The 25,438-nt window shown below is 34.9% G+C and overlaps 2 protein-coding genes and 1 non-coding gene across 6 annotated transcripts; 1 reads left to right on the top strand and 2 right to left on the bottom strand.

The window, feature by feature from the left end:
• Positions 1-461: 461 nt before the first annotated feature.
• LOC140797035 (SNAP25 homologous protein SNAP32-like) lies at positions 462-4,166 on the bottom strand. Of its 3 annotated transcripts, none has more exons than XM_073150304.1 (6): positions 3,962-4,166; positions 2,385-2,919; positions 1,595-1,688; positions 1,398-1,525; positions 1,215-1,312; positions 462-731 (listed from the first exon to the last, which is right to left on the bottom strand). In XM_073150304.1, exons 2-6 carry the CDS (start codon positions 2,868-2,870, stop codon positions 632-634), a joined length of 906 nt encoding a protein of 301 aa, XP_073006405.1. In that variant the 5' UTR covers positions 2,871-2,919; positions 3,962-4,166; the 3' UTR covers positions 462-631. The 3 variants fall into 3 exon arrangements, with proteins under 3 accessions (XP_073006405.1, XP_073006407.1, XP_073006406.1); XM_073150306.1 differs by having other exon boundaries at positions 3,865-3,974; XM_073150305.1 differs by lacking the exon at positions 3,962-4,166 and adding an exon at positions 3,761-3,880.
• Positions 4,167-9,481: 5,315 nt separating this feature from the next.
• Positions 9,482-21,163, top strand: LOC140796693 (alpha-1,4 glucan phosphorylase L isozyme, chloroplastic/amyloplastic). 2 transcript variants are annotated; one of them, XM_073149775.1, is made up of 15 exons: positions 9,482-9,898; positions 11,897-12,135; positions 12,249-12,350; positions 12,659-12,835; positions 13,031-13,306; positions 14,400-14,671; positions 17,009-17,126; positions 17,236-17,745; positions 17,872-18,024; positions 18,693-18,821; positions 18,908-19,144; positions 19,309-19,385; positions 19,721-19,907; positions 20,037-20,237; positions 20,731-21,163. In XM_073149775.1, the coding sequence occupies exons 1-15, from the start codon at positions 9,517-9,519 to the stop codon at positions 20,845-20,847; spliced, it is 3,177 nt and encodes a 1,058-aa protein (XP_073005876.1). In that variant the 5' UTR covers positions 9,482-9,516; the 3' UTR covers positions 20,848-21,163. The 2 variants fall into 2 exon arrangements, with proteins under 2 accessions (XP_073005876.1, XP_073005877.1); XM_073149776.1 differs by having other exon boundaries at positions 9,516-10,068.
• Positions 21,164-22,258: 1,095 nt separating this feature from the next.
• TRNAA-UGC (transfer RNA alanine (anticodon UGC)) lies at positions 22,259-22,331 on the bottom strand. Its single transcript has one exon. It is a non-coding gene; the product is annotated as a tRNA-Ala (tRNA).
• Between the last annotated feature and the right edge of the window lie 3,107 nt (positions 22,332-25,438).

The raw sequence follows: 25,438 nt of genomic DNA, 5'->3' as shown, positions 1-25,438 counted from the left end.
CATAAGAGAATCTATTGTCAAAATTTTTGCTAGATTCGGCATCTTTAGAAACATCAGTTCTAATCACACCAAATAGGCAGCCCCTTATGTTTCTAACTTATTACTAAAAATTGCCTGGATGATATACAATTTTACATATATTGAAAGATAAAGAAGATGAGTTAGTAGCTCCTCAGGTTTTTGTTTGCTGGAATCAATGATAAGAAGACCAAGTCAGTTCTCCAGCTTGGTTTATGTCAACGTTAGGGTTGACATTGGTGAAGACCATGCAAAAATCCCTTTTAAGCAGGCATCAAGCATACATAACATAGCCATTGATGAAGACCATGCGAAGTTCAATTTGTAGCCTACTTATAATGGCCAATATAGTTCTCCAAATATAAAAGAGAACTTTGGATATCACATCTCGAGTAAGTTTACTTTTGATGAATCAGAAAATAATTTAGCTTTACCTACAGAACTTGATGGGCAAGATGAGAGAAACTTAATTGGAATGTAATAGTAATCATACATATTAAACAACAAGATGATGTACAATGCAAAGAAAATTACAACATGAGTCCACAGATTAATTTTGAAACGTTTCACCGTAGAAGAAAACATATTTAGATCCGTTGGCGCAACCAGTGATTTATTTTCCAAGAAGACGTCGCCCTCGCATATTGGCTCCCCTCACTCGGAAGTTTACCTCGTCGACATCTTCCTCCATATGACTCAGAGATGCAGTTTGCCTGTAGTCATCAAACAAAATAAAGTTTGTATTAAATGTAACAAAGAGTACGGAACAGAGGCCAATGATCCATTAAGGAAACAAAACATAAAACAACTTATATTCGAGATAATAAGCAATTTAGAGCTCCTTCTGCATTGATTTTAGTTCATTTCCAGTTTTCCTATTCCATGGTTTTGATATCAAATTGAATAACCACACAAAAATTGGAAGTGAAGCCAGATGCCTCATCTTATAAATCATTTGTCTAATGTTGCTAAAACTTGCGCCAGTAATTACATATGAGGCATGCTTTAATAGAAAAGGTTAATTGACTTAAATCAGTATGAAAAGAATGGAGAAACACAACTTATTTTTATATACAAATAAGGCAGATAATATAAGAAAGCAACACCAAGATGATTTGTCAACATGCAAGCAGCATCACCTCACTATTCAATATATTACAGTTCCAAGATTATGAACACAAAAGATGGAAATAAACCTCTCTATCTCAGAACCCATGTCAATAGCCATGCCTTTCAGCTCCCCGAGAATGTTGCTCAGATCTGAGAGGGCATCATCTTGTTTACCCTTTTCTACCTGATGAAATGAGCAGATACTCAGGAAATATAAGTTATAGTATAATGGGAGCTAGCATAGCCCTACTTTTAGTACTGAAATATACCTCAACTTTATCAAGTGCAGATGTGTGCTCAGAAGGTAAAGGTCGAGGATTTGATCGAGGCAGAGGAGCAGATAGTCCCAGTCTTTGTCTCTGCTCCATATGGCTACCCTTTTGTATGAAGGAATCATCTGCATTGGTTGACCACATCAATATAGAACACAAAAGAGTATTACTCTGACATTCTCTTCTTTATTTACCTCTTGTTAGCATCGGTCCCTTTAACTGGCGAGTTTTCTTTGGCTTCCATGTCTTGGAGAAAAGTCCTCCTAGACTTCCAAGAAGTTTTTCACTCTGAAAGGAGAACAAATGGATTAGAATGGAAACTTGTATAATCATTATGAACACTGCATTTAACCTTGTTCAGCTAGTTTGCAACATAGATATTTTAACAAAGAGGAGGAACATTCAGTGAAAAGGTAAAAAAAATCAGTTAGAAGAGAATAAAAGTCTGAAACAACAAACATGAAAATAGTAGCCATGTATTCCTCCCAGTCTAGTTGTTTGACTAGCTCTCCAAGAATAAAGATCAAAATGTAAATATAGAAGGTCAAAAATTGAAGATCAAAGAAAATAATAAGAATCATATCAGTGCAGAAGTTCTCAGAAGTCAGAAGTCAGAAGTCAGAAATTTATTTAGTGCCAATTGAAATGGATTGGAAGACATCAAAATTAATATGATTTAATGCACCTAAGTAAAATCCTTATTGTGCACTAAAGGACTTATTTGAAGCACATAATACATAAAGCCTCATGAATGATTTCTCCACCTTATTTGCAGGACAACCTTTCCCAGAGAAAAGCCAAAATATAAATGATGGATCTTCCAGCTAATGTAGGATCCTATTCCATCAACTTTTGGTATAAGAGAAAGCCAAACAAAATCGTGCAATTTAGGTTCCAGTCATGCTAGATTACAATATTCTAAACAGCTAAAATTGGGAGAAAAAAAGAAGAGAAACGAAGAGGTAAAATAAAAGGGAAATATACCCTGCTAAGGTCATGTTCAATATCCACAGCATTTTGATGTGTCCGAGTAATTTGCTGACCTTGCTGATGCAAGGTAACGAGTGTCTTTGAAGCATCCTCTCTCATCTCTTCAGCAATCTTCAAACAGCCATTTACCTTCTGCGTAGTCTCCTCAGCTTTGTATACAGCATAATTCTCAAGTTCTTGCACAGGTTGGTTTTCAATACCACCTGAGTCGCGAAAATCATTCTTGTATTTGTTTCTTGCAGATGAAAAGCCTGAATAGAATGATGAATCAGGACTCTCTCTCCCTTCATCTTCATTCTGGCTGAATTGGTAACTTCTGTCATTTGCTTTGCGGACCCCAGGGCCCAAGGAAGAATTTGAAGGTCTATCTTTCAGATCAAGTTCTGAATCAGAATCATATCTGGTGCCAGAAAAACCAGACTCCACATAACGTTGCTTGGAGGCCTTAGTAACAGGTGTCCTCGTGTTCAGTTTTGACATAATGATCACAGATATTGATGGTAGAAGTTGGTAGAGATATCAATAATACCTAAGAAAACAGTTATACAATGATCAGAACAATCAGTGATGGTACCCAAAACTATAATAGAAAAACTAAAAAAGAATTGCTCGATGCTTTTGTCAATATGGGATCTGAGGAGAGGAATGTGTATGCAACCTTAACCCTATCACTTGACAGGCTGATTCAATGGGTCAAAGTCATGTCACCGAGAAACATCATAGCATTGTACTAAACAAGAAGAAAGCAAAAGAACAGTGAAAAAAATATATATAACTTCAGGAACCAAAGAACAAGCCCAGAAAGGAAAGATGATCGAACTGGAAAACAGATAAATCCCAGAACAAATCAAGAAAACATATGATAGATGGCGCTAAACTGTGATGAGCCTTCTCTCATCCGCCTGTTATTCCGCGAATTTGGCCAGCAGAGATCGCACAATCGTATACATCTTAAACAAGATTATATAGAATTGCATCAAACAGAATAGATAGTGAAGACGTTAAGCATTTTAGAAAGATTAAGATGAAATAGATCAAATACTAAATCTATGATCTCATAGACAAGAGCATGCAAAGATGCACTTAACAAAAGAAAGAAAAAAAAGGACCGTTTGGTTGTGTAAGAAGGGGCTTCTATCACAAACAAGAACTGTATAAAGAAAGTACGAGGAATAAAATCTAACAACAGTAGATGAAAAGGTTTTCCCTTTCAACAGTAGTGATTCCATAATCAGATGCTACTGCAGATATATATAAAGTTAAGCAAACTAAAGCAAATAAAGATGAGAAACTAAAGCAAACTTCGCACACGCTAAGAAAACAAAAGATTGGCACATAAATGAACAGAAGGGATATGGGGGAGAAATTACCAGATGGGTATCACTCCAACAACTATAATCCTTGTAAACTATTAGCAAAAGATGAGAAAAATCTCAGAAAAAAGAAAAGAGCAAAGAGAAACAAGACAAACAACCTTCGGAGAATCCAACTGAGAGCAAAAGGTATTATATATCCCAACTCAAACCAAGAGGAAGAGATCAAAATCCAACAACCAAATCATCGAAAATTACCTAAAGAAACCCCAAAGTTGACCAAAATTGCCGATGAAAGGAAGGAAGAGGCAGAGGATTGCTATGAAAACGTTGACTTCCTCCACGCGGCCAACCTCGTCAAAGCGGGCTGCGTTTACATGTGGGAGTAGGAAAGCGGGGGAGAGAGCGATGGAGGAAGAAGGGAGTTAGAGAGAGGACATTTTTAATTTTTAATTTCTAATTTATCCGTTTACTTTTCTAGAGAAACTTTCATTTAGATCCTGTTATTAAATACTTTTGCAGTTCAAGCCCTACATTCTTTTATTTGGGAGGAATTAATTACAGTTTAAACCCCCTTAATTTTGTAAATCACCTTCCCCTCTAAATACATAAGGATAAAATATTTATAACAATCAATAGAGTAAGTTATGCGACTAATACTCGATATTTATTGAGAAAAAAAATCTAACTTACAAAAGGGGCATTTGGAAGGTTCCACCTCTATTCTAATTGAAGGTCAATGAGAAAAAATAAATGAGATTTAAATAAAAATAGGCAATAATCTTAGAGAATTTAGGTGTAATTATTTAATTCACTTTGTGCCAGTTTTTGCCAGAAGGGAGTGATTTGTAAATAGTAAAATGTCGGGGTGTGGATCGAAACTCCTCCACAAGTTATATATTTGGTTTTCTTCCATGCTAATCTTTCTTTTCCTCCCTGCGAACGAATAAAAATTAAATATTAGACCGTTGGGCTCTTTGTCCGTTTCCTTAACCATCTTGGCTTATTAATTAGTATTTATAGTTTTGTAGCATCATCTATGTTCTTCTTTATCACGTTAAAAGTAATTATATAACATTATATTGCAATTCTTGAAATATATGCCTCTAATTTAAAATTTAGTCCGATCGGATTATATAACACGTACTGAGTTTAGGTACTAATTTGGGTTTAATCTCAACTTGAGATTTAATTTATACATATCTGAGCTAATATTCGCATATTAAATTGGGATTTTGGGCCGCTAATTGGCCCAAACCAAGTCCACTAGTCCCTAATCATAAGATTTAGGAATAGAATTGGGAGTGGATGGGGTTGGTTTGTTTGGTTTGGCTTTTGGATTTGGATGGATATTTGAAGAGTTGGAAGAAGTCTTTGGAGACCTTTATTATAGAATGATAAATTGATAGTTTATGTTAGCAGAGTTCGAAAAAAAATCTCTTTATTTAATTTATTAAATTAAAAATGTCTTTGATTTTGTATTTATTATCGTTCATATCACACCTTTTATAATTTGACCAATATATTTTAGTTTTAATGTCTTAAAAATATCTTAAAATTAGATGTATCTTAACAATTACTGCATAGATAGTTAATTTAGGGTTTTTGATCAAACTAAACCCGTTTTTTATTTTTTTAATCGAAATAGACTATCTCTCAAACTTATTACAAAATGAGGTCTAATTTACTGTAGCCTTAACTAAAACGCTAAACTGATTAGTATTTTTTCCTAAGAAAAAACGATGATTAGTTCAGAGTTTTTAAATAAAGACAAATTTTTTCTCAATCTGTTGAAACTGCTAAGTTAAAGGAATATACGTATATAAAACGTTAATCAGTTAAGCATTTTAGGATCAGTAAGAAATACTTAACTGATCGTTTTGGCTTAGGAAAAAAAAAATGTTGATCAGTTCAATATTTTTGTTAGGACTATAGTGAATTAGACTTCATTTGGTAATAAGTTTAAGAGGTGATCGATTTCGGTAAAAAACTTTTGGAACAAGACTAATTTGATCAAAAACTTGTTAATTTAACTATAAATATAAAATTGAATAATTTTAAAAAGAAATTAAGAGTAAAAGTAAAAGCGAAACAAGTCTTTAAGGACAAGTAAAAAGTATTTTAGGTATTTTAGTTTTTTATTTTACAAATAAGATGATATTATTTATTTCTTAGTTGTTACTAGGTAAAAAAAATTAACTTAGAATGTTTTGGAGGGCAGTAAGAGTAAAATGCATGGTTGATGAATATCCCATATGGTGGGTGTGAGTAATAATAAAATCAAAATGTAGGATGTTTATAGTAAAATTCCCTTTTAACTTAATATCAGAGTAACTAGTCTAGCTCGATTGGTTCCCTGCTGGGTCATTGGGTCATACTCGGGCTAGTGTAATTGCCTAAGGTTGATACGTGCCGGGCTTGGGCTTCTTCAACTATGTTAAGATGGGTCAATGCTATATATGTACCAAATCTCTCGAGGTTTAGATTATTTGATACGTTAATAAATTAAATAGATTATTGACACCTCTCTTGGTGGGCTCTTAGCTTCTCTCTCAAATGAATCTTTGTTTGCAAGGGATAAGTTAAAAGGGTGTAAAGTGAGCCAGAGCGAGCCGACTTGTGTGTTTAGACTCAGGTCATCGAGCTCGAGTTGTAACAAAGCTGAACAGAATTCTAGTCTAGTTTGAGCTTGAGTCTTAAATGAGCTTAATTCAAGCTTTAAACAAGTCCAGTTCTTAAGCTTACATTACATGAGGTTTGATTAAAACTTGGTGTTAGAAAGAGATATAAATCATTAGATCTTTAATCTAATAGTTATAAAGTATATAGTTAATATAAAATAAATATATAGTCTTAATAAGCCGAGCTTGAGTGAGCTAGCTTACACTTTGGCCGGTATCGGCTCATTTATTTTCTAATCAAGATTGAATTGAGCTGAGTTCAGTTTATTCCTATTACATTAGCTCATTTTGAGGACAGAGATAAGTTAGGATGACATGACCTATTAGAAAATTTCTTCGAAATACTTCTTTGATCCATTAGTCATTCATTCAATTTTTCATTAAAAAATATCATATAATTATTACATGATAACATAATAATTTACTGTTTTTTTATAACGTAATTGAGATATTTTCTCACAGTTTAATGGGTCAATATATAATGCACTCGTAAGATTGCATCATCCACTTCGGCTTTTCCCCTCCCTCTAAGAGGAATCTTCCTTCTCGCTGCCCGCGAGATCTTCTCCTCCCCCTCCCTCTCCCTTTCCCTCTCTTTCTTTCTTCTTCTCCCCCAAAATTTGTTGTTTTTAGCTCCATCGCCGCTCCCCACAGCCATCTCTCTTTCCCGCCTCGTCGTCGTCGTGTGTAGACCACACCTTTGCCTCTCCACTCCTCAGGATTGCTCCTAGCCACAGCCAAACTAGTATACCCCCTCGACATAGTCGCCCTCGGTACCGGCCACTATTTCACCCTCCCCTTTTGGCGTCACCATCCCTTTGACCACCGTCACCACTGCTCCTCACCTCGGTCTCCATCTTCTCTCATTGGTGTCGCCATTCATCTCCACACCCCCCACACACTATGAATCCACTCCTTGTCACACTTAGCCCCTACATCGGGTGTTCAACCACCTCCACTTCACACTGCTGCCACTCCCTCATCCCTGTCGACCTTGTAAGTGCATAACTCTCGCTCTATGCCGGCCCTCATTTGAGGACGCCAGTGACAACAGCTATTGCCGGTGCCATCTTGGTTTTCTCTATTTTTTGTCAAGTTAATCTGTTGCCTCATTTTACATTTTCTGCTTATTTTTAAGGCTTTAGTTTGTTTTACAAGTTGCTATTTCAACTCTATTATAATACTAATTACGCCATAGGATGCTAAATTGCTTATTCTTGCGCCTTCTCCTAAGTTTCTTGATGCCTCCTTATAGTGCTACTTGAATCCGGCCAAGTGAGAGACTTGTTCCACCAATGAATGCTATATCTCCTCTATTTTTTTGCATGATTGCTTGAATTTATGTTCAAGATTTGCTAACGTGCTTACTTATTTGGTTAGTCTACTTGTTAGCCAAGTGTAGGGATATCTTACTTTTTTTCGTTGTATCTTTGTATCAAGTTGTAACAATTTGTAAACTGAATGAAGCATCAGTTTACGATAATTACTCGTACAAGGAAAAAAATTTCAGAGATTCTGTAGAATATTCTTATCTTACGGTGGAACGTAGATCTCATTATTTAATTACTAAAATATAGAGACAAAATCACAGCCGTCAGTGCACCAAGGCTGACGTAATAATGGAAAAGATAATTAATCTTCCTATCAGTGGGCTAATCAGAAGATAAGACGGGGGCCCGCATGTTCCCCGAATTAACGTTAAAAGTTGAAGCCACGTGTACTTCAAAGAGACATAAGCGTTTTGGACGGAGATGCGGTGGGTCACATCCCTGATTCCCTTCTTTGCATGCAGACAGATGGCTTCGGTTTAACGTCTTTTTGACCCTTGAATACCTCACATGCAATGCAAAGAGCTTCTTTAATGACCGTTCTTTTCACCAGACTTTTCAACTGATATATATTGGACTCTTCTTGCCCCCCATAAAAACAAATAAAAAATAATAAAAACTAAATTCATATTATGCATATACTTTTTTTGGTTGATAGGATTCTACTGAGTTTTTAATCGAACTAGTCCAGTTTTAAAACGTTTTTCTCGAATAGATTATATCTTCAATTTAATATTAAAAATAGATCTATAGTACTGTAGCTCTATATAAAATGATGATAAGTTAAAAAATTTATTAAGATAAAAGTAAAACTAAAACCTATATTAAAAGAATACTAAAGAGTTCAGAGTGCATTTTATTTTTGACTGAATAAAATACTTAAACAGTTTAGCAAATAAAATTTAAGGCATAAGTTAATTTGGTAAATAAAATTATAACTAGGTCTAGTTTGTTCAAAAACTCTATTGAGCTACAATGTTCACCTATGAAAAAGCTCAATCTTGATCAAATAATGTATTAAAATATTATGGAGGTTATTAAATTATATTTTTTAATCTCCTGAATTATAATTCAGTATTATTTATGAAATTGTACGTTGTTAGTACAAGAAAAAACAAACAGAGCTACCATCCACCACTCTCTTACATTTTATGAAACGTAAAACATATATATCAAGATACATAGTATATCACGTGCAAAAGAAATCTAGAAGTTGCTGGACATATATATATATATATATATATATATATACTTTTATGTATATTCTTGTGTCTTTACTGGCCATTTATTATATAAGTATTAGGCATTTATTTGTTAGTAAAATAGTTTATTGCTCAGGTTAACAGAAATAGTGCAATCATGATATTTTGGGTTAATTAAACAATATATAATCTTCTATTTTTATAAAGAATATAAAAATTGGTCGTTTTCATATCACCGGTAGAATTGTAATTGATCCTATTAGTAAGACTAATATTGGAGATAGTTGGCAGGTATCTTTTTCTATGATTAAGGAGGTTGTACGATCAAATCAAATTTCAATAATTATTGTGGAAAAAATTATTTGATGATTTAACTCAATTGCTCGATTAGATTAATAGCTTGACGGTGTGGTTGGCTTGGAGGAATAACTCGATAATATTCAATTCATAGTAATAGTTTGATGACTTAAAATCCAAAACTAGACGGCTTAGCATATTAATCTTTTATCTAAACTTTTCTGTATGCTCTTAGAAATAAAAAATATAATTAATAAATAAAATGGTCGGTGCCAATAAATAAGTTAAAAAAAACGAGATCGACGATGAAAGGAAAAAAGCTTACGATACGATACAATTGCGATACGAAAAAGATATTTCTCACTCTCTCTCTCCTCCCGAGTCTCGATAAGAGGAGACACCTCTCCATCTCTCTCCTCTTAACACTCACGCTCCACTCTCTCAACTCCCCGGTATCGGAGTTAGCGCCAATGGCGTCGTCGTCTTCTCCGTTCTCGACTCGCACCACCACCGCCTTCTCCAACCTGAGCCCTAGCACGCGATCCCGCGATCTCAGATCGAGGAGCACTGGGAGCTCCAGCTTCTTCTTCTTGAGAAAGATCGGTGGCTACCGCGGCGCCTACCGGCCCCTTTCCGTGCGGAACGTCGCCAGCGATCGCGAGCTCAAGGACCCGATCTCGGAAGACGGTGTGTCCTCATTCGATCAGTGATTTAATTTTGATTTCTTATAGCAAATTGCATCTGATCTTGCTCTGTTTCTGCATTCCGAGCGTGTTGTGCTTTGATTTCCCTGCTTTTGATCATCTGCGCAGATTTGTCGTGCGGTTTGTATGTAACGTGACGCAGAGATGTTCATAGTAAGGCTTTGCGCAGGAAAAGTTGGCCATTTTCTATGTTTGTTAGAGTTTCCTCAAATTTTGCTTAAAGATTTTGTTTTATTTGTTGGGCTGCTGTCTTTTGGTGCAAAGAATCGAATTTGTGTTATGTGTGACATATTTCATCGAAAATTTTAATTTTAAAATTTACGATAACGGTTCAATTCCTGAAAAACGTTCAGTATGTGCTATCGGAATGGGTGTTTATAGTAGAGGACAAGGCCTCAAAATGCATTCTACTCATTATTTTCTTAAGGTTGCCTTTTGGGGAGAGAGAATGCCAAACCAAGATGACAAATTTACTATTAAGGATGGTGTAAGAAAGGTATTAAGCCTAACTTGGTTATGTGCATAAGGTTATGTATATGCATCTCTTAAACAAAAATTAAGTACATTTATAAAATTATTCACATTTGTTGTTTAATTGTAAAACTTAATAATTACTTTGAATAAGTTTATACAAGAATTTGCGTTTAGTTACTAAACTATGAATAAGTATGCTATGTAACAAAAATCTTGCTTAGAAAATATGCATAACTTTATTATACCTTTCTATTTATGATAAAATTTTGTGCATAATTTGTCACGCGACTTATTTTATGTAAGATTTGATCAAAATATAAATAAGTGAGTGTTTGATTACAAAATGTATTTAAGAGAGATAGAATAACTACCCTTTATGCACAAATCAAATGCCATCTAAATTTTGGCCGATCCCCTGTAGTTATGGTTCCAGGTTTTCAAATATGGGGCATTTTAGCCAATCATATGGGAAATGTGACCATTTGTAAACTTATGGTAGACATTCTCTCTTTATAATATTTCTTCCAAAAAGTGAAAACCCAAATTAAGGTCTGCAACTCTACATCTCTTTCAAGAAAATTTCACAGAATTCTCTAATTATAGTTTTTTTTTTTTTAAATTTGTCCTTTTCTTTTCTTGTTCATATAACAAGGAATCTTAGATGTCTTGTCCACTTATATAGGACTATGTATTTCTAAAACAATTATATTCTAATTTTAATCTATCTGATCTCTTTTATTTTGATAGACATGACTTGGTTTGACAGTAACTCTTGCCTGCCTACAGACAAGTGGTCATGGATTTAAACTATTCAAACAGCCTCTCATATGATGGAGTAGGGTTTTATACATGTTCTCCCTAGATCCGGCATTGGTGTAAGCCGTGTGAACTAGGATCCCTTCTCTCTCCATATCTCATTCTGAGGGTTCCAGCTATAAATATTTTCCTCCTACTTGCACAGAATATGCTGGATTAATTTAGTGGCCTAATGTTAACAACACTATTGCCCACAAGCTTGACTGGTCTAGTGTCTGTTGTGTATCCTTATCTAATGCCTAAAAGCTAATTAAGAAATTTACCATGATTCATGTATAAGTCATGCTTCACAGAATTTTTTTCGGTAATCCAAGTTCAAACTCTATTTCCTTAGTATTAAATGTAAGATATTGGAGCATAAGAATGTACTTAGCCTATCTCTGAACATATTAATGGAAATTCATACTGATGGTACCAAACTGCTTGCTAGTTCATCCTATTTCCCACATTCAATTTGATGAAGCTTCAATAAATATTATAATCATGCCTGTATTCTATAGTTCCAATACTATGATACTGCTGACACTGTTCAAGTATGACATGCAGACTTTATCTAGAACTAGTTTGTTTCTTTGAGGAAAGATTGTACTCCTATAATCTTACATACTTTTATTGCTTTGTCCCCATTTTTTTTTCATGTCCCATACTGATTTGTGTGCCTATCTTAATAATTGTGAATATTGTGCTATAGGTCTTTCAAGTACACGGAGTTCTTCAGTTCATGATTCCTCTACGATAGCGTCTAGTATCAAGTATCATGCCGAGTTTACACCATCATTCTCTCCAGAACATTTTGAACTGCCAAAAGCTTATTATGCAACTGCAGAAAGTGTTCGTGACGCATTAATAATAAATTGGAATGCAACATACGACTACTTTGAGAAAGTGAATGTAAAGCAAGCATATTATCTATCAATGGAATTCCTGCAGGTCCCATAATTAGCTCGAACTTCTTATATCACTTTCATGTTTCATAAGTTTCCATAATAGGATTAAAGGTTGTTATCTTGATTATTTTAAATCATCATGTTCCAAAAATGTAGGGCAGAGCTCTCCTAAATGCTATTGGTAATCTTGAGCTAACTGGGCAATATGCAGAAGCATTAAAGCAACTTGGGCATAACCTTGAGAATGTAGCTACTCAGGTAAGGAAACGTTTACAGATATGTTATCCAAGTTCTAAAACAAGGCCACATGAGATTGCTTCTATTATCTTGTCGTGACTTCATTAAAGCTGACATTTTTTTTTCTCAAAAATCTAAAGTTGGAACATGGAACTATGTTCTTTTCAGATCTGTTGCCTAGAAGATAGGAAGATATTCAGGTCATCTGCATAAATCAGTCATAACATTCTTCATGTTAATTTATTTCATTTAATGCAAAGTACATGATGCAGTGATGTATATATGCCAGAATTCGTAAGATATTATTCATGTCCTTTGATCATATGTAGGAGCCAGATGCTGCCCTGGGGAATGGTGGTCTAGGACGTCTAGCTTCATGCTTTTTAGATTCTCTGGCAACACTGAATTATCCAGCATGGGGTTATGGACTTCGATACAAGTATGGTCTATTCAAACAGAATATTACAAAAGATGGTCAGGAGGAGGTTGCAGAGAGTTGGCTTGAGGTGTTAACTCCTTATCACCCTGTAGCTCATCTATTTCTCTTTTTTCCTTTCCAAATTTCATTTTTTTCTTATTTTTCACGATTTTGTACATCAAGAAGGCCCCCCAGTAGTGATAATTATTTCAGAAGATTCTATTCGCCAATATGATTTCATTAGAGACCTTAACCGTGTTTCTTATCACTCAACTTTTTCTAGATGGGAAATCCTTGGGAAATTGTACGGAATGATGTCTCCTATCCTATAAAGTTTTATGGAAAGGTGGTTCTTGGTTCCGATGGAAAGAAGCACTGGATTGGTGGAGAGAACATAAAGGCTGTTGCTTATGATGTTCCAATACCTGGATACAAAACTAAAACAACCATCAATCTTCGTCTTTGGTCAACCAAAGTACCATCGGAAGATTTTGATTTGGCAGCTTTTAATGCTGGACAACACACCAAAGCATCTGAGGACCAATTAAACGCTGAAAAGGTTTTCTTTTATTTCTCACCTTTAATTACAAAATGACAATGACTAAAGTACTTGGCATTGTTTGTTTGTAGAAATTGAAATTAGCTGCTCTCGTCCTAAAAATATGAGTTACTTATATGAACTTCTGTAATCTAAATTGGGAGGTTTAACTCATTCCTTTTTCTACTTCTCTTGGTATGCATGCGTACATTCTTACATGTGATCACACGAGTGCATAGTTGAGTATGATTAGATATAATAATGCTCTATCAGCTTTTCATATGTTCATAGTATTTGTTTCACCAGGGAATTCATAGGCTATCCTTTGCAGTTTCCATGAAAAAGATTAAAGTATTTCAAAAATAAAAATCAGGAAAAGTAAAGAACCTATAAATTGTACATCTCTTTTTTGCGTCTGTTCACACGAGTATGTGTGTGTCTATGTATGCCCATGTTCTATTATTTATAAAGTATGTATTCATGTGTTCTTTTCTCATTGAACTATTACATATATCATCATTTGATATACTTATTATATCTTCTTTGGGAAATAAGCATTGATGAAAAAGATCCAATCTAGCCAGCATAGTTCCCCTATTTGATTTAAGCTTGAGTTTCAGTATCATCAGTCAAAACTTTTGAGGCCAAATCCCTGAAAAAACCAGTGGCTTCATATCAAATTAGGCTGCATTTTTTTCACATCAATCCAGCCAATAGTTAGCTCTTTCAGTTGAAATCTTTGGGACTTTTTTATGTGTTCATTGATCATGCTGACAGAAAAATCTCTCTTGAATATCACTGAAGAGAGTTTCAGATTGCCTAGTATTCCACCAAGTAGTAACCCAAAGTTCCACACATTTATTGAATGTGCATTCATTTTTGGTCAGTCATCTTGATGCTATTTATTCACTATCACATATCCTGGAAACTTTTGAATTTTGTCTACTATCACCTTGTTGAAGTGTCTCTTTGGTTGTAATTAATTTATTGAAACACTAGGAGACAACTTGTGAACTTGTGATATGCAATGTTGCAGCGAATAAACTTGATCAAATAAAAATGGCAGCATGTCAAAATGATTGGATTTTCATCACTATCATCTGTTTCATGTCAGATATGCTATATTTTGTACCCGGGAGATGAATCACTTGAGGGAAAAATTCTTCGTTTGAAGCAACAATATACGCTGTGTTCTGCTTCTCTTCAAGATATTCTTGCTCGTTTTGAGAAAAGAGCTGGGAGTTCTGTGAACTGGGAAGACTTTCCATCAAAAGTTGCGGTGCAGATGAATGATACCCACCCAACATTGTGCATTCCTGAGCTAATAAGAATTCTGATTGATGTGAAGGGTCTGAGCTGGACTGAGGCATGGAACATTACTCAAAGGTATTCTTACAACACATTTTTAGGATTTTTTTTTAAATTGTTGCATTTGCAAAGTTTTTAAATATCACAGTTACTCCTATATTCTTCAAAGTATAAGTGCCATTGAAATCATAGGGTTCTTTGGAAATGCCGTTATGCTATCTTCCAACTAACTAATCACGATAAGAACTTGCCAAATAGGTAGCCATTTTACCATTATGCATAACATAATTTAAGGCGGGTTAGATACAGAATATTCTTTTAAAACTAGCCATAGTGGCATTAATGAAATAATCCAAGAATCCAATAATTTCATAGGTGATTATGATATTTTAAAGAAGTAGGGTATCGTGATATTTAAAAAGTTCTCTGGAAAGTTTATTATTATTGTCTTTTTAATACTTTTTTAGTCTATCTCTAGATAGATAGATTGACATATAAACTGGTTATTATACCTATATTTTTTGGGCACATCTCATGCTAGTGATGCTTGCAACTCAGATGTAATGATTTAAGTCATTTAATTGGGTAATGAAGCTCTTGATGGCACTTGCATATGAATAATTCACTTATATCTGTATATTGGCTGTTCATTCATTTAACCAAGTAAATGAAGTATTTCTCTAAAAACTTACCACAATTATGAGAAATTGAGAACCCATTTCGAACTTCATCTTCCTCCAGAGCGTTTGAAAGATTTATGAATATCATCACGCTTTCAGAGCTTGTGGAATCTATGTCTTATTCGCTACTTCATATCACTTTTTAAAAAAAGTGGAGTGAGATATGGTGAGCAAAGATGGCTGTGCCGATCAGCACAGGGTATGCCTGCGGCATACTGGCACATGGCATGTGGCACGAGAGGTGCCGCATGGCACCCCTCCTAGCAGCTTCGTCGCTCGTTGTCGACCAGCCGACGTTGTTCCCCACGAACATTGTTGTTGCCGTTCGCCGCAGTCAGCTCAAGCCTAAAGAGGAAGAGAAGGTGGTGGGCTGGGTCGGATTGGGTGAAATAGAAATTTTAAGTTGCGGATTTAAGGTTGGTGGGGAGTGGCGACGACTGGTCGACCGCGAGTGGTGAAGGGTGAAGGTGAGCCTCATATTTTTCTCTCCCTCTCTTGTGGCATAGCTAGCAAGTGTTGTGCCGTGCCGTGCCGTGTTGGCCAGTGGTCGGCCACGGCACGGCCATCCCTAGTGGTGAGTACTATTAAATATTAATGACAATTTTTTTCTTTAAGCAAATGCATGTATGAATGAATCAAGCAGTTATGGGATGATTGTAAACAGTATGCTTACAAACAAATGTCGTCAAAATGATTATAAATCATTTGATGAAGGCGGAAGGAGAAATTAATATGAAGCATAAAGTGTATATGATGAAAAGTTATCTAAGAGAGAAGAACTAATGGACAAGTGATAAGAACCAAAATAGCCATGAAGCATCACCCTTGGGTCCAGGCATTCGAATGCCCATGCCTGAGAGCAGAAAGCTATCTTGGGCATTTGAATGCCCACCGATTACGTGTTTTTCTTGCATTAGAACTCTTTAATTGCTTTAGGACTTCAAACCTTTTTGAGGAGGCATTGATTATTTTGAAGAGTATTAATCTCTATCTCATCTCTTCTCGCTCTCTTTCTCACTAGTTTGTCTAACTCCAAGTTTTGGTCAATCTAATGATCTAGAGATACTATTGCTTTCTTCCTCCTTGACTGATTGCCTCGCCTCCCTTGTTCCTAAGGAACAATTAGACTTCTTCCTTATTCCATCTTCTATTCTACCAAGTAATCAATGTCTACATAATCTGCCTTACTTTACCATGTTTACCTATGGTTATCATGTGTTAAACTACGTCTTTTCCCAAATCACCAGCACCAGCGTGTTCTTCTTGTTCTTCTCATCAATTTAGCCTACTAACACGTCCAATTCTGTTACCGAATCATATTCTATGCCTTGCCCTAACCCTACTACACATAATTTCTAAAATTGAAGTCAAGCAAGATTAAACCCCTATACGTTCTTATCCAGAGCGTACCAACAAGCTACCATTCTGCATGGTTGAGTTGAAAAGGTTGAAACCATCAATCTCATGATGTCTAAGAGATTCCATGAATATTTCTATAGTATAGCATAAATCACAGGCCACACAAACAGTTGGGCCTAGCAGCTTGTTGATGTTGGAGCATACCATAAATGACCTCAGACTTGTTTTAGCTCTTTGTCTAAAATTTTATCTGTTACATTATTTCATTCTATTATATCTGGTTTCTGTATGTATTAGAGATAAAAGTTTCATATGTTCAGAAGATTCTAATTTATTTCTAAGAGTGTTATTTCTCTTTCTATAACCTCTCTTGTAGAACTGTGGCATATACAAACCACACAGTTCTTCCTGAAGCTTTGGAGAAGTGGAGTCTGGATATAATGCAGAAACTTCTTCCTCGACATGTTGAAATCATAGAAATGATAGATGAGGAGGTAAATTTTGGCTCCCTGTTTAAATATTCTTAACCACTTTGTTAAACTTTTCTTTTAAATCCTCGATCTTATGGTTATTCTTCCTATTCTCCTCTTGAATGTGGAACAGTTGATTGACAAGATAGTCTCAGAACATGGAACGGCAGATCTTGTGCTTTTAGAAAATAAATTGAAAGAAATGAGGATCTTAGATAATGTTGATCTTCCAGCTTCTGTTGCTTCACTGTTTATTAAACCAAAGAAGGAATCTCATGTTAAATCTGAGCAAAAACTGGTCGAGTCCATTGAAACTACTGGTGTGGCTGTGGAAGAAAAAGTTGATTCTGGAGAAGCTGAATCTGGAGAAGTTGAATCTGGAAAAGTTGAATCTGGAGAAGTTGAATCTGGAGAAGTTGAATCTGGAGAAGTTGAAACTGAAGAAGTTGAACCTGAGGAAGCTGAACTGCAAGAGGAGGAGGATTCTGAGAGCGAAGATACTACATTTCCAAATTCTGACCCTAAATTGCCAAAAGTGGTTCGCATGGCCAACCTATGTGTTGTTGGTGGACATGCTGTAAATGGGGTTGCTGAGATTCACAGTGAAATTGTGAAAGAGGAAGTGTTCAACAGCTTCTATAAGGTAATATTTTTTAGAGGTATTTTTCCCAATATGTTATCCTGATTCAACATGGGCTCTGATATCAAATAGTTTGCACTTTGCAGTGAAGATTTCATTGATCATCTAATGGATTTTCTTTCATGGCAGTTGTGGCCTCATAAATTCCAAAACAAAACAAACGGAGTAACTCCCAGACGCTGGATCCGATTTTGCAATCCTGATTTAAGTAATATTATAACAAAATGGATTGGCAGTGAGGATTGGGTTCTGAACACTGAAAGGCTGGCTGAACTTAAAAAGGTCTTCTACAGTCACTGCTTCTACTAACTTTATTTGTTTTGGTTGCACGAATAACCTGTTCATATAATGGAGAAAAATTCTTGATAAATGTTTTTTTTTCTTGTATTTCTTATTTAGATCTTATTGTGCTGAGAACTGAAGATCTAGTGGCTATTCCCATGTTCTATAATAGCTATATCAGAACAAAAGGACATATAATAAAGCACCATAGTTTATGGGTGTAGAAAGCTGATCAAGTTATCTTATGGAACCCTTTTCTGTAGTTTGATGGGAATACTTCTCTCTATAGTCTGATATTTGTGCAATTCATCCTCATATTTTTGCGCTAAATCTCCTTGCAGACTGGTTAATCCACTCGTTAGGTTTTTTTTTTTTTTTTTCCTACTGGCCACTTCCATTATTTCTTCTACTTCTCTTTTGCTTTTTATCTTCTAAGAAGGTCTACCCCCTTCTTGTTATTATGCCTGCCTGTTAGTTTCCTTCTCTAAGGAGTATTTCTTTTGCTTTTCTTATATGTTCATCTTGTTTTTGCCAGTAGATTTGGCCCTAGAGTGACCATTTCCATAACTGAGTCCAATATCTTATCTCCTGACAAATTAACATCTGATTGAAGTCTTAAATTGGAGATTCATTATTTGTTTCTGACATCACGATGAAATCTGTAACAGTATGCTGATAATGAAGATCTCCACTTGGAATGGAGGACTGCAAAAAAAAACAACAAGCTGAAAGTTGTATCACTCATAAAAGAAAAAACAGGATATATTGTCAGCCCGGATGTGATGTTTGATGTACAGGTTGTTCACAAGACTAGCATTCACTATGAACCAGAGATTAACTTCATTCATTCCTAATGTAGCTAGTTAACTTGCTTCTTTATCAGGTGAAGCGGATACATGAATATAAACGACAACTGTTAAATATTCTAGGGATTGTCTATCGCTACAAGAAAATGAAAGAAATGAGTGCCGAAGAACGAATAGCTAGCTATGTTCCCAGAGTCTGCATATTTGGGGGCAAAGCATTTGCCACATATGTGCAGGCAAAAAGAATAGTAAAGTTCATCACAGATGTTGGAGCTACTATAAATCATGATCCTGATATTGGAGACCTATTGAAGGTATGTTTATGCTGTTTCAAATTTTCTCTTTTTGTCAATTTCCTTGGAACATTTCCTGCTACTATTTAGTGTGCTCAGACTTCAGAGAACATTGTTTTATTCTCTACAAGGCTTCTAACTTTGTCAGCTGCATATGCTATTCTAATTTTTATCTTTTTATCTAGGTTGTTTTCATTCCAGATTATAATGTAAGTGTTGCTGAGGTGCTCATTCCTGGCAGTGAATTATCGCAGCATATCAGGTGATTAGTTTATCTCTTCAATACTCTTGCTCATTAGGGAACAAGCCTTCCAGATAGAATGAGACAGAAAGAAAATATATGTTTGAATGGAGCCTCTGACATTTTAGAGGTTAATTTTCTTCTAGCCTCTTTGCAAGACATGCTATTAGAACATTAGATCTTGCCTGTGTGACAATATAGGAAATTTAATTTTCCTAGAGAAAGTTCTTAGTTGCAGTTTCTGAACATACATGTATTTCTCATTCCCTCTATTTCTGTCAAGCAATCAATAGCATGCTAATCATCATGAAAAGTTCCTGTAACTTATCATGATTCTAATCTCTATTGTCTTCCAGTACTGCTGGGATGGAAGCCAGTGGAACCAGTAACATGAAATTTGTTATGAATGGCTGTGTTCTCATTGGAACTTTGGATGGGGCCAATGTGGAAATAAGACAAGAGGTTGGAGAAGACAACTTTTTCCTCTTTGGTGCTCGAGCTCACGAAATTGCAGGTTTAAGGAAAGAACGAGCAGCGGGAGAGGTATATATTTAGTCAACTTGAGAGTAGTAGTATAACTGCATATATTCTACTTTCTCCCCATAATTTTAGAAGAGACCTTTTATTGAGCAGAGTTAGCAAATATAATTCTTTGCCCCCTCTTTTCTCCAGTTTGTGCCTGATCCACGATTCGAAGAGGTCAAGAAATTTGTCCGAAGTGGTGTGTTTGGAACTTATAACTATGATGAGTTGATGGGATCCTTGGAAGGCAATGAGGGTTTTGGCCGTGCGGATTATTTTCTTGTTGGCAAGGATTTTCCCAGTTACCTTGAATGCCAAGAGAAAGTTGATGAAGCATATCGAGACCAGAAGGTAAGCAATATTGATGAAATATAGAAACTTCACTACACAATATTGTTTACATGACAGATATATATATAGTAAATTCCAATTAGAAGATGGCAACGCAAGATAATACTACTGAGCTTCTCCCCGAATAAATCAACAGTTTGTTACTTAAAAGATTAGGAAATGTCCAGATTCCATAAGTATGTATAGATGTTCAGGAAAACAAAAGGAAAATATCTAAGATGGCAAAGATAATGTTATGTGGTTCCCTTTCTCTTCACTGTTATAGCATCTTTGCTAGTGCGTTATTTGAGCACATCTGAAATGAACGAGTACATTACTTTTGCAATCTTCCGGGTGCACTCAGGGCCTCCTAGGCTGCTGTCTTTCAGTGGTCAAGTGGTCGGGCTGGAACTTCTAGTACTCGAGAAAATCCAGATTGCTCGATATGATTATGTATCTCTGACCAACTAATATTGTACCATACTATACTAATCTTGACCTGATGTTTTTGCAGAGATGGACAAAAATGTCAATCTTGAACACAGCCGGCTCTTACAAATTTAGCAGTGATAGGACCATTCACGAGTATGCAAAGGACATCTGGAATATCGAGCCTGCTTTGTTGCCATGAACTAGTGCCACCTAAGTACATCTTATTTCTCGACACCCTATGCCAGTGGGAGGGCGGCTGGATCCAGTTCCCGCTAGCTGTTTCAGGTAATAACTCCGAGGCTTATGCAAGCTGATGGTTTTGCATCCAATAGTGTAGCAAATAAACAATGAGAGCCACTCAGATGAGGAGTTGAGTGGAGAGGGATGGAGATGTAATCTAAGTAAGTAATGCTAAGAATCGTGCATTGTCCGAAAAGACTCTGGCTTAAACTTGGATGTAATTTACACTCTGGTTTATATATATTTCGAGCAGGCAGCATCTGTTTATTACACAACTCTGGTTGGAAAACAGGAAAAGTATCTAAGCAATAAACTTGCGATTATGGTTTCGTAGTGCTTAATGCACTCATTTCTCCGCTGGCTCCTTGCCTCTTTCCACTACGCCTCAGAATTTGAAGTCTTTGAAAGGTTCTTACTTTCTTGATCCCTTCTTCATATACTATATAACTGTTTTGTGGTAATGTGGTGAATCATCGAATGACATCTTTCACGTCATGGCCTCGCTGCAATTGCATCACTAAGCCTCGTTTCATGTTTTCATTGTTCAGAAACCTGTACAGAAATTTTTCTAGCCTTCTCCAGTTTACAATATCTTTCTTTGGTCTGACCACCGATACATTTCCGAGATTCTTGGATTATTTGGTTCGAGGCTACGACCTCAATTAATTAGTCTTATTTCTTAGTCTCGATACTTTCGATAATAAATTTAATTAAATATAAAAAAATTAAAAATATATTTAATTATTAAATTCAATTAGGAGGAGGGGTTCTTGAACTCAAAGCACGGAAGGCACGTACGAATGACAAGCAGCTACTCGTGATCTGGGACCATATTCTTGCAGACGTCGTAGAATATCAATTAAGACTACTCACCTTCCAGGAGTACCATTCCCAGGTGACGGTGGGTGGGAGAATGCAAAAGTAAGAGAAGGGTGGTAACAGATCAAAATTATGGATGCACTTTTAAATGAAAACCCAACATAGTATTATCGACGTTAGCAAGCAGTCATCAAGAAGCGAATACTTCTGCTAAATAGATTATAGCGGCTAATATTACTAAGTGCCCCCTAACAAGTCATCAAAGGGCACTAAATATATTTTGGCATTTGTGGCTATATGTCATCTATGAGCAATATATTTTTTTTTAAGAATTATGTCGGCAACTCATTACTTGCATTTAGACATAATGCTGATAATAAAATATTATTAGTGGCAGTTTAAAAACTGTAGATAAATATTATATAATTATTGATATTTGTGAATGTCGTTGTCTATGGTATCCTCTTAGAGCTCTTAATTAACATTTCTATCTAGAGAGAGCTACAAGGAAAGAAAGGAATTATACAAAAAGAAAACCAGAATCTTACTCATGGAGATGCAGGGGATCGAACCCTGTACCTCTCGCATGCAAAGCGAGCGCTCTACCATTTGAGCTACATCCCCAGTTGTAATTATGCAACTTTTTAGAAATATTAGACATTTTTTTTTATTTATGGAATATTTTATCCAAAATTTCACATATCTATGGGGTCTTCAATGAAAACTTCACCAAAAAGAATTAAAGAAATTCTCAGTATTTAATATTATTGAAAGCAAAAATTCACTGTCTACAGGGTGTTAAATAAAAACTACACTAAGACATTTAGATTTAGCACCTTGATTTTTATAATATTATTAACAAAAATCATATAAGTAGGGTGTTATGAACGAAAAATTCACATAACTATATGTTTTAGATCAAAACTTCAGAAAAATAAACTAAAGACATTTATATTTAGCACCAGGTATTTCTACAATATTAGTTAACAAAAAAATACATAAATATATGGTGTTAAGCAAAAATTTTACCAAAAAACCTAAAGATATTTACATTTAGTACCATATATTTCCACAATATAATTTGATCCGAAAAATTGCATAAATATAGGGTGTTAAATGAAAACTTCATCAAAGAGTAAAAACATATACATTTAGAACCCTGAATTTATGCAGTATTATTTGAAGCTAAAATTCATAAAAAAAAACGGTGTAAGATGAAAATTTTATTTGCCCAATAAATAAATTTAAGTCAAGAGCTCTCAATTTCTGCAATATATTTATTTTAAAATACACAAAATACAGGGTCTAAACTTCAGCAAAAACTAAAGACATTTACATGTAGCACCCCGTATTCCAGCTATATTATTTCATCCAGAATTCACATAAATATAGGGTCTTAAATGAAAATTTCACCCAAAATTAAAAGTATTTACATTTAGCACCCTGATTTTATTCAATATTATTTTAAATTAAAATTCATATAAGTATAGGGTGCTAATTGAAAATTCCATCAAAAATTAAAGATATTTACATTTATAACCTTAACTTTCCAAAAATATTATGTCTAAAAATTCACAAAACTACAGGGTCTTAAATGAAAACTTTGCCAAACTAAAGACATTTACATATAGCACCCTGTATTTCTGCAATATTATTTAATTCGGAAATTCACATAACATTAGGGTGTTAAATGAAAACTTTACAAAATTAAAGATATTTACATTTAGCTCCCTGAATTTATGCAATATTGAACCTAAAATTTATATAAATATAGGGTGTTAAATGAAAATTTCATCAACAAAACTTAATATCTAGACCCTCACTTTCTGCAATATTACATTAAAAAATTCACAAAAATATAGGATCTTAAATGAAAATTGAAGCAAAACTAAAGACATTTACATGTAGCACCCTGTATTTCTTCTATATTATTTGATCTGAAAATTTGCATAAATAGGGTGTAAATGAAAACTTTACCAAAATTAAAGATATTTACATTTACTACCCTGAATTTAATCAATATTATTTGAACTTAAAATTCATATAAATATAGAGTGTTAAATAAAAGTTTATTAAAACTAAAGACATTTACATATAGTATAGTAAATTCTACAATATTATTTAAACCAAAAGTTCATATAAATAGTAAAGTAAACTTCTCCACAAAATAAAGAAATTTGCAGCAACATCCTATATTTATGTGAAAAAAAAATCAACCAAAAATTGACCTAAAGCTTAAATGAATACCGAAATTAAAGAAAAATTTGCATGTAGCTCCCCATATTATGCAATATTATTCAAAGTGAAAATACACTTACCCATAGTGTGTTAGATAAAAACGTCATTAAAACTAAAGAAGCTTACAATTAGCACCCTGTATACAGCAATACTATTTGGCATAATATAGGGTGTAAATAAAAATTCGTCGAAATTAAAAAATATATAGTTAATGCGCCGAAATATGAAATATTATTTGAAGGAAAAATTCACATGTGTGTGCGTATACGTAGGGTGTTAAATAAAAATTTTATTAAAAATTGGAAAACTTTGTATTTAGGCAATATTATTGGACCGTAATTCATTTATTTATAGGGTGTTAAATAATAAATTAACAAAAAATTAAAGAAATTTGCATTTATCGTTACGTATTTTTGCAATATTGCTTGAACTAAAATTCAGACACACATATATGCATATAAAGGATGTTAAATAAAATTTTCACCAAAAATTAAAAAAAAATTGTATTTAGCTCCCCATATTTATGCAATATTATTGAATCAAAATTTACTTATCTATGGTGTTTCTTTTGAAGCAATTGTATCACTCTACTCCACTTCATTTCTTTCCCAATTTGCCACCTCTCTAATCTTTTTTATCTTTTTCCTCATCTCCGAAGCTATCATGCTTCGATGCGCTTTCACCTCTCTTTCCTCTTTTTGCCTCCTCTAATGGAGGAGAAGAACTGAGAAGCCATCTCCAACCACCTCTTTCTCTCTCCCTCAGCGTAGAAGAAGGATTGGCATTGGACCCGTGGTGGCGATGGTCACCAATGGCGAAGCAAAACCCTCACGAGATCACCAGAGTGGTCTTCACGACACTTCAGGAGCTCAAGAACGACCTTTCCCTCGTTCCCGCCTCGCACGACAACTCTCTTCACCGCCACAAGTACGTCAAGGACTGCGAAGCTGCTATCAATGAGTAGATCAAGTCGGATTTAGTATCATCTCCTCATTGTGTATAAGAACACAGCCTATGCAATCATGTCTTGTGCTTCATTGTATATATATATATATAGTTGAATTTTACTTGGGAATTTTTTGTATCTTATTAATATGTCCTTTTGTATAGGATATTACTGGAATGCTACTATGGGTAAATGTGAAGAAATGATTAGAAGGGTCGTATTTGCCACTTAATTAGGGGATGGGGAGAAATTTAAGGAATTGAAGCATAAATTAAACGAGAATTGAAAGGAGATGGCAAATGGTAGGCCTCAAGCAGGATGAGCTTAGACAAGCTTGACCTGAGCTAATTCGATAGATTTTTTTGACCCAGGTCGAGTCCTAAGTGAGCCTAGGTCAAGTTTTAGCTCAATTTTATTGGGTTGGACATCAATTGGCTTCAATCGGTAGGATTTGTTGCATACCATAGAAAAAATATGGACCGATGAATTTTGATTTATAAGTGGTAGGTATGAAAAATTCAAGAGAGTTAATTTCGATATATTTCTG

Source organism: Typha latifolia, chromosome 10, assembly GCF_019914945.1.
Source record: "Typha latifolia isolate L0001 chromosome 10, TyphaL0001v2, whole genome shotgun sequence".
Lineage (NCBI taxonomy): Eukaryota > Viridiplantae > Streptophyta > Magnoliopsida > Poales > Typhaceae > Typha > Typha latifolia.
Note: the sequence above shows the minus strand (reverse complement) of the source record. Positions and strands in the feature narration are given on the sequence as shown.

Bases quoted from the DNA above. Each gene is read 5' to 3' on its own strand.
- LOC140796693 (XM_073149775.1), top strand. From the start codon at position 9,517: ATGAAAGGAAAAAAGCTTACGATACGATACAATTGCGATACGAAAAAG. The intron at 14,672-17,008 runs GTATTCTTACAA...CCTCTCTTGTAG, and splicing joins GCATGGAACATTACTCAAAG to AACTGTGGCATATACAAACC. The intron at 18,822-18,907 runs GTTGTTCACAAG...CTTCTTTATCAG, and splicing joins ATGTGATGTTTGATGTACAG to GTGAAGCGGATACATGAATA.
- LOC140797035 (XM_073150304.1), bottom strand. From the start codon at position 2,870: ATGTCAAAACTGAACACGAGGACACCTGTTACTAAGGCCTCCAAGCAA. The intron at 1,689-2,384 runs GTATATTTCCCT...TTCTCCTTTCAG, and splicing joins TTGAACATGACCTTAGCAGG to AGTGAAAAACTTCTTGGAAG. The intron at 1,313-1,397 runs GTATATTTCAGT...TCATTTCATCAG, and splicing joins CTGCACTTGATAAAGTTGAG to GTAGAAAAGGGTAAACAAGA.